This window comes from Pipra filicauda, unplaced genomic scaffold, assembly GCF_003945595.2.
Source record: "Pipra filicauda isolate LSUMZ 115617 unplaced genomic scaffold, ASM394559v2 scaffold68_size4259465_pilon, whole genome shotgun sequence".
NCBI lineage: Eukaryota > Metazoa > Chordata > Aves > Passeriformes > Pipridae > Pipra > Pipra filicauda.
Genome location: NW_024104853.1, coordinates 17,052 through 32,600, shown reverse-complemented (window position 1 = coordinate 32,600; position 15,549 = coordinate 17,052). Strand labels below are relative to the sequence as shown.

At 36.7% G+C, this 15,549-nt stretch overlaps 1 protein-coding gene across 3 annotated transcripts in view; it reads left to right on the top strand.

The window, feature by feature from the left end:
- Positions 1-15,549, top strand: part of VPS13A (vacuolar protein sorting 13 homolog A) — a 93,263-nt gene that overhangs the window by 60,683 nt on the left and 17,031 nt on the right. Inside the window, exons 43-52 of one of the 3 annotated variants that reach the window (XM_039388795.1) lie at positions 306-464; positions 583-844; positions 2,332-2,492; positions 3,583-3,686; positions 4,982-5,276; positions 6,442-6,837; positions 7,628-7,732; positions 7,830-7,976; positions 11,215-11,250; positions 12,253-12,381. In XM_039388795.1, coding sequence (XP_039244729.1) covers positions 306-464; positions 583-844; positions 2,332-2,492; positions 3,583-3,686; positions 4,982-5,276; positions 6,442-6,837; positions 7,628-7,732; positions 7,830-7,976; positions 11,215-11,250; positions 12,253-12,381 — 1,794 coding nt within the window. Of the gene's footprint in view, positions 1-305; positions 465-582; positions 845-2,331; positions 2,493-3,582; positions 3,687-4,981; positions 5,277-6,441; positions 6,838-7,627; positions 7,733-7,829; positions 7,977-11,211; positions 11,251-12,252; positions 12,382-15,549 lie in introns of all 3 variants that reach the window. The other 2 variants (XM_039388794.1, XM_039388796.1) reach the window with 2 other exon arrangements.

Sequence of the window (15,549 nt, the reverse complement as noted above, 5' to 3'; positions counted from 1 at the left end):
TACTGGATACATTAGTAGTTAGTATTTAAGTGTATTTTCTTTAATTTTAAATAATCATAAATGTAGCTACTATTACTGAAATTTCATTGACATCCAGAATATATCTTTTGTCTCTTGTCTTATTTATTCTCCCCCTCTTTTACTTTTATTTACAAAAAAAAAAAAAAAAAAAAAAAAAAAAAAAAAAAAGAGAGAACCGTGGCAGGACATAGTAATGGGAAAGGGAGAGATAGAGAGACTTGACGTGAAACTTGCTTATATAGAATGAGTGGTTAGATAAGAATTATTTAAAAATATCCTTTCAGATGAAAAAGGCAAAAAAAGTGCTGCTTGAATCAGATGATGAAGACGAAGAAAACTACAAAGTTCCAGAATATAAAACTGTAATAAATGTTTCCTCAAAAGACCAGCTCAACATTACACTATCCAAGTGTGGACTGCAAATGTTGAGTAACTTGGGCACGGTAAGAAAGATTTCTTAACTATGCCATGTTAGAATTGCTAAATGAATGTTTTCAGAGATCATCTTGATGAAGTCTTATTCAGTGTGTTTATGTTTTGTATTTCTTTTTTGCTTCCTAGGCATTTGCTGAAGCAGCTAGTCAAACTTCAGACATCTTCAAAAAAGACCGAGCACCGTTTGTAATAATAAATTCTTTAGGACTTCCCATAATGGTCTTGCCTAGTGATGCCTTTAGTGTCCTTGATGTTGAATTTGGAGCAAAAATATTTCATTTAAAAGATGGAGAGAATTTAAATATGGAATTTGTTAGAACTAAGAATGAAAGTGACCAGTTCACAGCGATGACAACACTCAGTAGCAAGAGATTTTACATTCAAATCTGTAAGTTACAAAGTTCATACATCTTCTGTTTTTGTAAACACTACATCATGCCTAATACTGTGTCTTATACAGGTCAATAAATATTGGAGGACTCCATAACGTGAAAGGAGTGTTTCTTTGGGTTCTAGATGTGTGGCAGTATTTGAAATCTTACTTTAGTCTTTGCGGCTAGAAGTTATATGTATCATGCTCGTTAATTTTTGCAGCATAAGTTTTCTACCATGATAAATTATTTAGGTAACTAAGTGATATAGTTTGAAGCTGGCTCCTTGCCAAGTTTCCAAACCTTACCACAAGAAGTCTCCCCCCCGCCCCCCCAAACCTCAGGGAGAAGAGGGAGAAAACAACTAAGAAAACCCGAAACGAGAGACAGCTAAAGTGATATATATAAATATATATAAATATATTTACACTTATGTTACAGTTATATACAATTGAAATATATACAATTTCACAAGGGAAAGGGAAGGGGGAAGGGAAAAAGGAACAAAACCAAAATAAAATATATATATATCCCGATTAGTAGCCCAATATCTAACAACTAAAAGAGTTAGCAAAGAAATATCTCACTGCTCTCCTTGGGACAACCGAGAGTCGCTCTGGAATGCTCGCTGGCAACCTCTGTCTCCCAAGGTCGGCAAGGCCTCACCAGGCCTCCCTCTCCAACCCGACAGACTCAACAGCAGGGAACCTGCACCTCCAAAGCTGCCGGAAGGAAAGAGAGGGCGAAGGCCTCTCCTCCTTTCTTCTTATAGCCTGGCTTACGTAAAAATCATAGGGAATACTGGGTAAATCTGGGCACTTCCTTGGTTACAAACTGGTCACCAAGGAAGGCATAGGCCAAACTACCACACTAACCTTTATTGCAATCAAATATTTTTGTTTGCATTTATTTATTATTGCAGAATTAAGCTGCTCAAAATATTTTTTTTTTTTTTGTAGAATTCTGAGCCCTGTATATTTACGTGCTTATAGAAGTTACTCTTAAGGGCGATGTTCTTAAGAAAAGATTGTTTTAAATAGTTTTAAGCAAACCAGAGTTAAAGCTAAAATTAAAATTTAGCTATTTTTAATGGTGTATGTGTTAACAATTTAAATTGATTTATTTTAACAATTTTTCAAACTTGACCATACAATGTGTTAGTTGAATTGTTTTTGCAATATAAGAACTGTACCTTTGTAATAAGCCATTACATCTTGTAAACATTTCTTATGAAGCACTAGCTTTATTTGCAGTAGCAAAACCCACTTAAATATTTGAGTGATGGAGTCATTTACTCCTTCTGTTGTAAAAAAAGAATCTTTGCTGTTTCTGTAGTAACACTGCAAGATCAGCATATTAAGAGTGGTGATTTTACTTTTTCATCTGATTTTTTTTCTTGTTAGATCAAGTGACACAGAGAATTCTGTTGAATGCACATTTTTGTCCTTCAAGTGTATTTTTATGCTCCTTTTGAGTGTTTCATGTCTCATCTTGTAAATCCTAGGTCCACATAATCATTCTACCGTGGAAAAGATTCCATTGACAAAAGTGGGTCGATGTATTTACAGAGTGAGACACGAGGAATCAGGTGTTGAAAGGTCCATTGTCTGCCAAATTGACACTGTTGAAGGAAGCAAGATGATAACTATACGTTCTCCTATTCAGGTTGTTATATATCCATACATTTTAAATTCACACTTACTTTAATTTTTTAATGAATGAAAATGGTCCTGTAGTCTTTAAATAAAAATTAACAGAAGCTGTTTTAAAAATGTACCTGGATGGTTCATATAACTTTGGTTTGTGTATTATAAAGTAGTTTAGAAGAGATTTTCAAGGAAAAAAGCTTTTTCAAAGTGACAGACAGGGGTTGAATGGTGGTGGAAATCAAGCAGATTTTCGATCAGGGTAATTAATCAGTAATGTTTCCTAATACTGGCACTAATTTCAGTCTTGTATAAGTGATCAACTTCTTTTAACCTTATTGTGGTTCCACAAGCTTATCCTTCAATCAGATTATTTTGTTTTCTTCATCCTGTACCATTGATACATTAATTTTAAATTTAGTACGTTGTCAACTGAAAAGCAAGATCTCTGAGTATATTGAGTAGTATTTTTTGATAGACATTATATGGCTTACAGATACAGGGATGATTCAGGTATTAGTGTTCTATAGTGATGGTGTTCCTGTTATATTTCAGTTGCTTTTTTTGCTTGAAGTGGTTTATAGCTTAATTCATGACCAGATTCACTGTTTGATTCTTCTCTAGTTTTTTTTCCAAGAGCTAATAATGTCATTAAATTAACTCTGAAATAAATAAATAATAATGTTTGCAAAGAAGAGAATTACATGCCCTCAAATGATAATTGACATTGATGATTTAACCTTAAACATTTGGCTTCCCATGTGTTTTCTGCCATATGGATTTTTTTAACCCACATACCTTTGTATCTATTACATTTTTAGGAGACTGTTCTTTGGAAACTTATCATAGAGTTCAGATTTACTTGTCTTTGGTTTTTCAGGGTCTTGTGTTTCTCCTTGAAAAGCATTTTACACTTAATATATTTATTTCATAAATAAAATAGAGCATTAAAATGCACAATTAGATAATTTAAAAAGATTTGCTGTTTTCAGAGACAGTTCTTCTGAAATGTGACCTTGAATGGTAGATGGGTAAGATGAAAAAATGAGAGAGCTCTCAAAATACTGCATCTTTCCTAATATATGTTGCTGGATATTTATTTCACACAGATAAGGAATCATTTTTCAATCCCCTTTAATGTTTTTGAGGAAGGAAGATACTTAGGGACTGCTTCACCAGGAAATGAATTCAACATACCCTTTTCCTCTTACAGGTACCTTATTACATTGTTCCTTTATCGGCAAATATGTTTATACATTGTGAATTATTGAATCCATAGAATATGCTAAAAAAATTTTTCTCTTTGCTACCTAATACTGGAATAATACTGTGCTATCATTATTGGGGTAGGATCTTCTCAGGGCATCTAGTCTGAGTTAAACAGAATATTATTTCATTGTTGAATTGGAAATATTTGAAATCCATTTTTCTGAACAAGTTAAATTAGCTAAGTTACTTTAAAAATCTGAGCTCAGGTGCTTCTGGATTGAATAATTTTGTGATTGTTATCCACACAGGACAGATTTTCTTCTTAGTCAGGTGATGTCTAAAGAAGTAGTACAGCTTTTTTTGTTTGTTTTTCTGAAAAGTCTTCTTTTGATTTTGTGATTCTGAAGTAAAATATTGAAACTAATACACTTAAACTCTATTAAAGATGTAGATATTTGTCAACCTTAGAAAAACGTGGCTTACAGCATAGCTATACTATTAGCACATCCATTAACAACTTAAAACAGCAGTGAGTTTTCGTTTACATTTTAACTGAACTGTCACCAAGTTTTAGGTAGGTAGGTTTACTTTGAGGCAGATTTTTTTTATGATAACAGAGACTTTTCCCTTCTGTTTTCCTGCACATATTCTCCTTATTTTTTTCACAACTAAAACCATGTATATTTTTCAGTACTTAAGTTACACTTTACTTAGATTCATTGATTTGTGAATATTTCTAACTATCTATATTTCTTTTAATAAGTTTTAGTGACATTCTGATTCATTGGACAGATGAGTTCCACTAGGCAGTAAGGAAATGTGTCCTAACAAAAAATCTTCAGTCAAGGAGCAGCTGTATTAGATTAAAGCTGTTGCCTTAAAAAAACCACGTGTGTAAATAATCCATAAACTTGATGCTTTATGTGACTGAAAAGAAAGGCACTTTCTGCACATCTGTTATAAGAGTAAGTTGTTTATCCAGACCTTTTGCTTGGAACAGGAATAGAGAAGCACTTGTAAGGATATTCAGTAGCTTCTTCATAAGAATCTCCAACATGCCTTTCTTTTTAAAAGAAGAATTTGGTTGTATGGAACAAAAAAACCTGTAGTGTTACAATAACATGAACTTTTGCGATCCAGTCCACCTTTTGATTCCTCCTTTAATCAAGATAAAGGCAGGGAAAGAATTACTGCTAGAAATTTTCCAAATAATACTAAAATGTTCCTGTTTCATAGTACTTTTTTATAATTGAAAAATTCAATCTCATATTGAGTATCTAAAAATGTTTTCATTTACAGATCCATATTGAGTTTGCAACCACTAACCAATGAAAATGCAGTGAATGGAGAATATGATATGTGTGAAGGAATTACATTTGATGACATTATAAAAAACGTTGACAGTTTGTTACAAAGGAAATGCCAGTCTGTGGGGTCAACTAACCACTCTCTTATCATCAATATTGTTCCTGTAAAAGATTCATTGACATCTTCATGTGCGGAAGATCAGTGGGATTTTCCATATGTTGTTCATTTATGGCCTTCTGTTCTTCTCCACAATCTTCTTCCTTATCTAATAACTTTTTCTGTAGAGGTAATTACTTAATGCTTGAATTTTTTGTTATGTTTTCCACCTATGATATGAAAGTTTACCAGCTGGGTGAAATGGTGAAATGGAGATTAAAAGAGAGGGATTCTGTTAGAGTATTTGTGAACCAAGTTCAGAGATCTTATATGGGCAAGTCTTTCTGCAGAAAGGAAATATTACAGGAGTGTGAAATGTGGTGGTATTAAGTCATACTTCAGTTATATATGCAAAGTAAAACTTAACATTGTATAGGTTTGGGTCTGTGAAAGAGTCACACTGGGTCTGTGAGAGAGTTGCGTAAGTGCAAGTTAAGCCTAATTAAACAGTGTAATTCTTCCTGTGAATTATGACTGCCTCAAGTGACATAAGTGGATCAGCCTATTGGTAGCATTTTATGTGTTGTCACTGACTTTCAGCAGTAGTGTGCTTTTAACAAGTTCTCACACCCCTGCCTTTTTGCCAGGTTTTGGCTAATGCCATACTTTAAATTCTTTCTAGATGAAATTGAACAGTTAGGTGCACTCTGACTCCTGGTAGGCATTCATTCCAGTGCCAGATGAGAGCCAGTCTCAAGTAAAATACTTAAAACATGCAGTGTAGACATTGATTCCTCAGCACTAAACATTTCATTTTGTGAATCTGCTATGAGTATGTCCCACTCCTTACTGATCAGGGTAATAGAAATATTGTTGGGAGACACAGATTTTTTTCAGATGGTATTAATATTTAGTATTTGGACTCAAATAATAGAAACTAATAATAAAACTTTGTCACAAATACACAATTACTAGAACTAGAGACTTTACCCTATTCCAAATGTATGGAAGTAACAGGTTCTTATTTGAATGTCTCTTAAAACTTTAAATTTAGTGAAGGAAATACTGTGTTGAGGAAACTGTCATTTAGGCATATTTGTGTGTTTGAATTTAGTGACAGATGGTGTTAAATATGATGACCATGATGTACTGGAGTTCCCTTTGCAAAATGTTGTATTAAGGTAGTTGTTTAAGAAAGTAACAGTTAAATAGCATAAAAAGTATTTTAAAATTGTGCCTAAATAACTTGTATCTGAATTTTTAAAGCTAACTAGAAAATAGAAGTTGATATGAATTTTACATGTGATTCCTTTAAGTGTACATTGCTCCATTGCTCAGTTTCTTTATTTTTAAAGGGTAATGGGAACAAATATGACACTCTACAAGAAGGAAGTTCAGCACAGATTCATAATGCAGTCTTGGATCAAACAAAACTAGATTTGCAGTTGCTTAACTATCTTGATCAAAATTGGAAGAGTGAGTACCATATAAAAAGCGATCTGCCTGATATCAGCTTCACGACATTTTACTGCATCACGGAGCTGGATAAGACTGAACTGGATATTGCTGTTCATGTGACCTACAGAACTGGGCAGATGGTTATAGCAATTCACAGTCCATACTGGATGGTTAATAAAACTGGTCGAATGTTGCAATACAAAGCTGATGGTATTCACCGCAAGCATCCTCCAGATTACAAAAAACCACTCCTTTTTTCTTTCCAGCCTAAGAACTTCCTCCAAAATAACAAGGTATTGTGTTTTGCAAAACCTGGCAGCTCTGTACTACCTCATGTTGTTGTATGAAAGTATTTTTATACTTTGAAATTTATCTACACTATACTGTGCTCTGTAGAGGGCATGAAACCTACATGATACTTCTGTCTAAAGAGAGTATTTTAAATGAGTGTCTTGTCAGTTATGGTTAAGAAGTTTACATCATCAAAGGTGTTGTTAAGAAAGAGATTTTCACCTTTGAGAGAAATAAAATTCACTGAGAAGTGTTTCCTAAATAAAAGAATTTCTTTTATCCATTTAAACTGCATCAGTAAAGGTCCTTATTCCAAGTAAGACATAGGCCTTGTGTAGGAAGTGTAACGGTGTGGTACTTGAAAAATGAATGCTTGCAGTGGTGGTTGGTAGATTAGTTCTGGGTTTGTAGAATGCTGAGTTATAGATTCATTCACTATTTGCACTTGCTGTGAATTTTTGGATGCTGAAGATCACTGATGGATGAATGATATGAGAGAGATTACAAGAGTGTGTTGATTTGCCTTTGAAGTTTTAGTTGTGGAAAGGATCCTTATGTGGTTGCTTTCACTGGAATGCTGTACACTTATAATGCTTATTCCACATGGCTTATAACTAAGCATGGTAGAAAATACATTTGTGAGATGACACTGGCACTTATGTCTACACTTATCAATAGAAACACCAGTATTTCCAGTATGCACTTATATTTATGTTTATCCATACTTTATATATAATTTTAAATGTTTCAGTGACTGTAAATTGAAAATAAATTCAGGGTTCTTCTTCACAGGTGCAGCTTAGGGTAACGGACAGTGAACTGTCTGATCATTTTTCACTGGACACTGTTGGAAGTCATGGTTCTGTGAAATGCAAGAGTCATAAAAAGGAATATCAAGTATGTTAGATTTATCTTTCAAATTCATAATTTCCAGGAGACATGAATGAAGTAAGAAAAGAACAGTGTACTTCTAACAGTGTCTTTCTTTCCACAGGTTGGTGTCACCATAAACAACAGCAGTTTTAATATTACTAGAATTGTAACTTTCACTCCATTTTTTATGATCTCAAATAGAAGTAAATATACTTTGGAAGTAGCTGAAGAAGGCAAGGAAAAGTGGATTCCCCTTGTTTTACAACAGGTAAACTTATAATGGAAGCTATTCCCAATTTTGTCTCTAAGGAAAAAAAATTGGTTTGAACACTCACTGATAAAAAACATGAACTATTATGCATTCGGTGATAATGTCTGAATATATCATGCTTTTTTCAATAAATTATCCTTGTTCTGTTACCATTTCTTAGTCTTGCATTGGGACATACTGTAAACCTGGTTTGTGTTGTAATTGGAATTTTTTCTCTGTCACCTTGCATCATAAACAATGTCAGAAAAATACCAGTACTATTACTGTATTGTATCTCTGCAGTGGCACTGAAACCTCTGTTCAGTTTAGCAGTGGTATGTGGTAGAGTATTTTGGCTGATCTGGTATACATCAAGCAACTTTATATGGGAAGAAATTCCCTCACGTGAATCAGTTCAGATAGCTCAAAATTCTTCTTCTGGAACTAGTCTCACTGCTGGTTTTTAGTGCTCAGTATGTAGTTTCTAGAGAGGGATCCCTGGCCTCAAGGCCAAGTGTCATGAAAATTAGGTATAGACTGTTGCAGACTGGGTGTGCAGCTTGGCTGTTTGCACTACAGTATCACACAATTATGTTTTGTATGTGTGTTGAGTCTTGGAGCCATCATGCCTTCCTCCAGAATGTGTAGGAAAGGCACTACCTGTTTGGGGTGGCGTTGGAGGTCTCTGAAAGCTGAAAGTGACCAGTACTGCTTTCTGGAAAAGAGTGACCTCTCCCTTCTTCCCAGCACCACCATGTTCACCACTAAACTATGTCCCCAAGTGCCACACCCACAGCACTTCCTGTGATGGTGATTCCACCACTTCCTGAGCAGCCTGTTCCAATGCCAAACCACCCTTTCAGTGAAGAAATTTTTCCTGATATCCGATATAAACTTCCCCTAGTGTAATTTTGAGACTGATTCCTCTGGTCCTGTTGCTTGGAAACCAACCCCCACCTTGCTACAACCTCCTTTCAGGTAGTTGAAGAGAGTGGTAAGGTCCCCTCTGAGCCTTCTTTTCTCCAGACTAAACAATCCCAGCTCCCTCATCTGTTTCTTAAAGGACTGGTGTTCCAGACCCTTCACCAGATCCATTGCCTTTCTTTGGACACGCTCAAGCACCTCAATGTCACCATTGCAAATACTCCAGGTGGTTACTAAAAATGTTTGCAAACCAAAATGCAGAAGTTAAAAGAGCGTTTTCAATCAAAATCTTAAGCAGATATTTTTGTTACATTTTTGGTACCTTCAACACACACTCCTTAAGTATGCCTCTTATCTTTGATGACATGGTCCTTAGAGATGTACCATTTAAATATCATTATTTCAGTTAATGAAATTGTTACATTGTTGTGATTTTTGTTGAATGTACATAAAGATGTTTAGATCTTTAAATGTTGAAGACCATTCAACTTCCCATAACATTTATCATTTTTTTCAAAAATAATGCTCTTACTCAAGAATGGACTGTTTGCCATAAGCCATTTTTTCTATTTCCTAATATTCTTATGTTCCTCTGAGCCAAGTGTTTGTTTGACCTTACATAGTTTTTGTGTTCTTTACGTGCATGATTCCTCATCTAGTTCATTGACAGAGCTCTGAAATTGCAGTAGGTTCATGTGTAGTGGCATGGGCAACATGCCACTATATTCTTACTTATATTTTTTACTCTTAGAAAATATAGTCAGATGGTATTATTTATTGGTGTTTTGTGGTTTGTAGTTGATATAGAGTTGTTATTTGATTAAGCTGAATTATTTATAGGAACTTTTGGAATTTCTGCAAATACTATTCAAAGGTAATAGTTCTGAAAGTTGAAATACATTGCTACTTACATAACCTGTGTGTTTCTCGTGTCGACCCTTTTATTCATATGCCTATAGGATTTTCTAGTTTGTCTCACAAATTTCACTGTTTCTCAGGTGTTTCGTAATTGTACTAATTAATCATAATCTCCTTTCTGTTATAAAGTATCAAGGATAGGCTGTCAATTTTAGGATCACTCCTAATAACTTTTGAAAGATTAGATGTGGCAGTTTACCTAATGGAGCAGTAGAGGTCAATAGAAGAATCTGTATTCCCTTCTAAATCCTCTTTTCATATTGTGTTGATATTTTTCCCTTTGATAGGTAGTCTCTAGAAGTCCATGTTGTGACAAATAGGTCTGCCAGGGTTGTTCATTTGTAACTCAGTGCTCAATCTAATGTCTCTTATTTCTTCTAAATCTAGGTAGCGTAAAGCCATTATTGTTCTATCTTTGGGCATCCAGAACAGATTTCTAGGAACAGGTTTCCATCTGATCCTGAGATAGGGAACTCTGCAATTTTGCTAACCCGAATTATTCTTTTAACTAATGCCTGTGATTTGTTTGAGTATTTCTCACATTACTCTTTTACACTAGGTTGATCTTCAAAAAACCAAGCAGCTTGTTGAAATGTTAATTCATATTTTGGTTTGCTCTTGTTCTTGCTCCCCCTATTCTATTTTTTGTCATTTTAAGTTAAGCAGAGTCCTTCGTGCTGCTTTTCTTTTTTTGTACACTTGTCTTTCTTAGTGACAGATTACCTGTCTTCTCAGAGGAAAAAGCAATCCTTTTGTAGAACCAGTCTTCTCTGGGACATGTTCCCTGTCTGGAAAACAGTAAATCTATCTGAAACTTCAGTCATTATTTTCAGAAAAATCCATTTGTTCTTCAAAAATTGCAGTAGAATTTGTTGGACAGCGATTAGTGTGCAATGGCTTGCCAAGGACTGTCCTTTGAATTAGGTATAATGCAAGACAATTGATAAGCATATATCCTTAAAGAAAGAAAGAAGACATTGCTGAAGACTGTCATAACACCACTACTAAATATAAAGATCCTGTTGTAAAATTGAGATTGTTGAATAAATATAATGTCTAGTGAAGCACTTATCATGTGTGTGGTAAAAGGCTTGAAAACAATATCATTGTGTCATGTTCTGTAGCTAATTAATTTTTCAGTTCTCTGTGGTTGATTCTATAACATCTTGTTTAGCCAATCCTTTATATGTATTTTGGTTTTGATTTTAAACTTTTATTTGCTTTTGGTGGATTCTCCTTGAATTTCCTCTGGGCTTCCTTAATTCCATGTTGAGACTTACTTGCTGTGTTTTATGCTAGGTTTACAACACAATTTAAATTTCCTTTGTCTGTGGGATACATGTTGATGTAAATAAAACACCATTGATCTTACCATTTAACTATATTTTTTCCTTTGTCTTTCTGCTTCCTGTGGTGTGAGAAACAATGGGAAAGGGAACTTAGTGGCATGGTAAGTTGGTGAACTAGTCTTTCACCACTGAAGATTTAGGTCTAGGATTCAGATGCAATTGAATATGAACATCTCATTTCCTAAGCTACGTTGGAGAAAGATGCTTCTGAAATTTTGGATGCTGCACGTCAATGTTTGAAATACAGGAAAACTGGTCTATCTAAACAGACTTTGGCTCTTGCCAGTTGAGAGTTACTGTTAGTCATGTCTTCTTCCCTTGGCATGACTCTATTAATTAGTTGGAAACTTTGCATTAGTTATAATTAAAACTTTTGTGTTCTCTGTCTCATGGTCTCTTCTCCATTTAATGAGTAAACTATTGAAGAGAGATTATCTGTGAGATTGTTAAATCCATAATTGCAGCGATTTCAGTTGTGAATGTGAATAGCAAAACATGCTCTCTGATTTAGCTACTTAATGCTTCATATTTTATTTATACATATTGTATACCCACATATATATGTCTGTATATGCACTTTTAAATATATGTGAAACATTTTTAAAAGAACTGCTAGTAACTGATGTCCTGAGGAGAGTATTTATAGCCCTTTTTGTCATTCATTGTCACTGGAAGATTGATTTGTAATTTATACTTATTTGGAAACAGGTCTGTTAATGGACAAACAGTTTTACAGTTTTGTCTTTTTTTTTTTTTTTTTTGGATGAGCTTGGTATTTTCACTGTTGTAGCTATTTTATACTCTGGATTTTATATACTCTGTCCATTTTAAATGTACTTCTTCATGTGATTATGAAGTCTTACTGTTTCCACTTTTAGCTCCTTAACTCATCACTTTCTTCACTGTAGTTTGAATTATTTCTTGACTTCCTTTTAATTTATTGTGTTCAGATAAGTAATTACTTTTAGGGGTTTTAGTATAGTTTCTGATCCAAATCAATACACTTTCGGGTAAAATTTTAGTAGATGAACTTCGGCCTAAAGTGAATGCCATTTAACATGTAATTTGTTTTCTCACTTTAAAATTTCTGGGTTTTTTTCTAGTGCATTCCTTTTTGGCCTGAAAATGATGCCAACAAACTGCTTGTTAGAGTTGAAAATTCTGATCTCCCCCCAAAGAAGATAAATTTTGATCAGCAAGAAAACTGTCTCCTACTGCATTTAGACAACAAGGTAAAAATGGTTACCTTTGCAAATTAGGTAAAACAGTATAAATCACTGTTTCATTTCCATTCTCAAAACTTTGTTTTCCCATACAATCAAGTATTGCAAAACCTTATCTGAGAAAAAGATTATGTTTACGTAAATGTATTCTTATGCTCTCTTTCCTGTGTGTGTACACACAGATATAAATAGGTATTCTGTTTAAGTGCTTCTCTGGGAAGCAGTTCTATAGAAGCTGAAACACAGATTGTTTTGCAAGTATTGTCACTCTAGAAGTATTGTATAAGTTACTCTGAAAAGTAACTGACTCCACTAAATTTACTTTTATGTTGCAGGTAGTCTCATCTAGTAGTAGTTTTTAAATATGTGAGTGATTTTAGTAGTAGAATGTTTTTGAGGGCATTAATGTGGCAGGAAGAATGTAGCAATGAACCATGGGAGTTGTGGTCTCCCGGGTTCTCAGACAATATTTGATTGTCATTGGTTAGAGGGTCACGTGACATGTTCAGGTGTGGTATTTAAACCTTGGCAGTTTGAATAAACGGTAATTCTGCTCTGGCACCTGTTCGTGTCTGAGTGGGGTTCGTGCCTTGAACAGCACCTCAAATGGCCGTCCGATAAGGGACTTCAGCAGGTTACCGGCAACCAGGAGCAGCAGCTCTGGGGAACCTGTCCGGGGGTGTCCATATCGCCAAAACCAAAAGGAAGAAAAGAAAGAATTCAGCGCGCTGGGTTACCTCTGCAAAAAGGAACAAAAAAGGAAGAAAAAAGGACCAGAAGAAAGGACAACAGAGCTTCAGCACAGAGGTAACCAAAAATTGGCGAATATGGGAGGGTGGTTTACCCGTCAGGAGGGAAATACTCCAAAAATCAAACAAACAGCTGAAGCTATCTCTCAACTTTTACAAGAACAGAGTATAACCATAGAAGAAAGTAAGTTATGGGACTTGTTATATTGGATTTCGTTGCATGAACCTGCACTACCTCTGACTGGACCTTGTCAAGTGTCATCTTGGAGGAAAATAGGGAACAAAATTATTGAAAAAGCCAGTGAGGGAAAAACAGATGCCCTCAAGAATTTGGCTACATGGAAGGACATTATGATAGCCTTGAATAAGCACTACAGAAAGGCAAATGCACCCGGGAGAGTGGACTTCCCCCCCCCTCACTCTTTTCCCCTCAACCCCCCCCTTCAACCCCAGCCCCCCCTTCGACCGAGTGGGGCAGGGGGAGAATGCACGTTGGTCAGGGGGGATGGGGGGGAGGAGGAGCCCTTGGGGGGAACAGTGCAGTGGCAGCGTGTGGTGTGGAGGAGCATGGCCTGGGGGCTGGCAGCATGAGCATGGCAGCGGGGGGCGATGCTGGCTTTATGCCAGCGCCCATGGCTGCAGTTGAGACCATGCCATACAGAGCAGCAAGTGGTGCTGCTGGAGCCGGGGACCGTTACAGAGCAGCGCCTACCCCTGGACCGTTACGGGGCGACCGTTACACAGCAGTTGCACAGTCAACGTGCAGAAGGAGAGTGGCACCGGAGGCACCGCCATGTTGCCCCTCCCGCGCAGCGGAAGTGAGGCCGCCTCCCCCAGGTTCAAGTGTTTCGCCGGGAAGGGGGGAGAATGACTATGATGGACAAATGGACAGCGAGTCTATAGAGGACACAGAAGAGAATCTCCTAGCTCCCTTTAGCCAGGGCGGTCCACTAACACCCTTTGGCTGCGCAGCAGCCATGAGACCACTGCAGAACAACCACGCAGCAACATGGACACAGCAAGCTTACTCTGACCGTGAGGCGGAAGTGAAAGTGCCTCTTCCGTCACCACCAGTTCAACCAACTCACAACAAATGCACAACAGTTAAAGCATCACTGTGGCTCTCCTACCCAGAAACCAACCCACAGCCCTCACCAGCCTCAAAACAGCTTCTATACCGAAGATGGCCTGATGGAGGAGGAAGAAGAGATATTGACTCCCTAGAAAGTTTAGCTGATCTGTGGCAAACTGAACTCAGCGAGACAAGAGAACCAGAAAAAGGACAAGCAGTTTTGAATCCTGCAAAAGAGGAAGAACAGCAAACATGGCTACAGCTACTATTTCAGCTCGAGGAAGAAGATGCAGACTGGGAAAGCACACAGAACATCTGCCTACCCAAGCCCAGACCATCAGCAAAGTCAAAGCTACCGACATTGAAGTGGACTGCACGTGTACTGACTGTGTTGCTGGCGATTACAGCTGTTGGTTTTGTACTGCGAGAATTTCAGCTGGGAGAACACCATCCACCTCCTGACAGAACCAACAACCTAGAGGTAACATTGCAAAACACAGCAGACATACAGCTCTCAACTACCATGTTTGATTTTCTAAGTCACAAAAGGACAACTTTACTAATTGACAGATTATCTGCTATTATAAAAAGTTCTTTTGTGTTCCAGGGGGTAAGAATAATAATAAGAGGGGCCCCAAATCAAGTATTTACTTCTCACTATTTTAAAATGCTGTTGGACAATATGCCATACACAACATGGAAAGCCAAACTTAAACAAGTAGCAAACAGACAACCAGTTACAATTTCAACTGCAGAAACACATAACTCTTTATACACAGTCACTGCAAGAGCCTTGAGAAAGTAAAACAAACAAAACCCTCATACAACACAAGCCCAAAGATGCTCCACAAAGTTGCAACATACAACAATACACACCTCTAAATCCACTCAAAATACAAACATGCAAAGATACCACTGGACAGTACTGCCTCAGGGCATGAAAAACAGCCCGATGATTTGTCAAACAGTGGTAGCCAACATCATACACCCTGTTCGAAAACTCCACCCTTCAGCCATCATCTATCATTATATAGATGACATCCTGATAGCAGCAAAACACGGGACCGAACTACAATCCACCTTGACTGCCTTAACTGACGCCATCCAAAAAGCAGGTCTGCAGCTTGCCCCAGAAAAAATTCAACGCACCCAACCTTGGACCTACCTCGGATGGAGGATCACTCAACAGGAAATCATGCCACAACCACTGACTTTCAAAGTAACGGACACTATGACCCTGAATGATTTGCAATGGCTTTTAGGAGCCATTAACTGGCTGAGGCCTGTCTTGGGGATCACAACAGAGGAATTGCACCCCCTCTTCGAGCTACTTAAAGGTGACCCAACTCTCACATC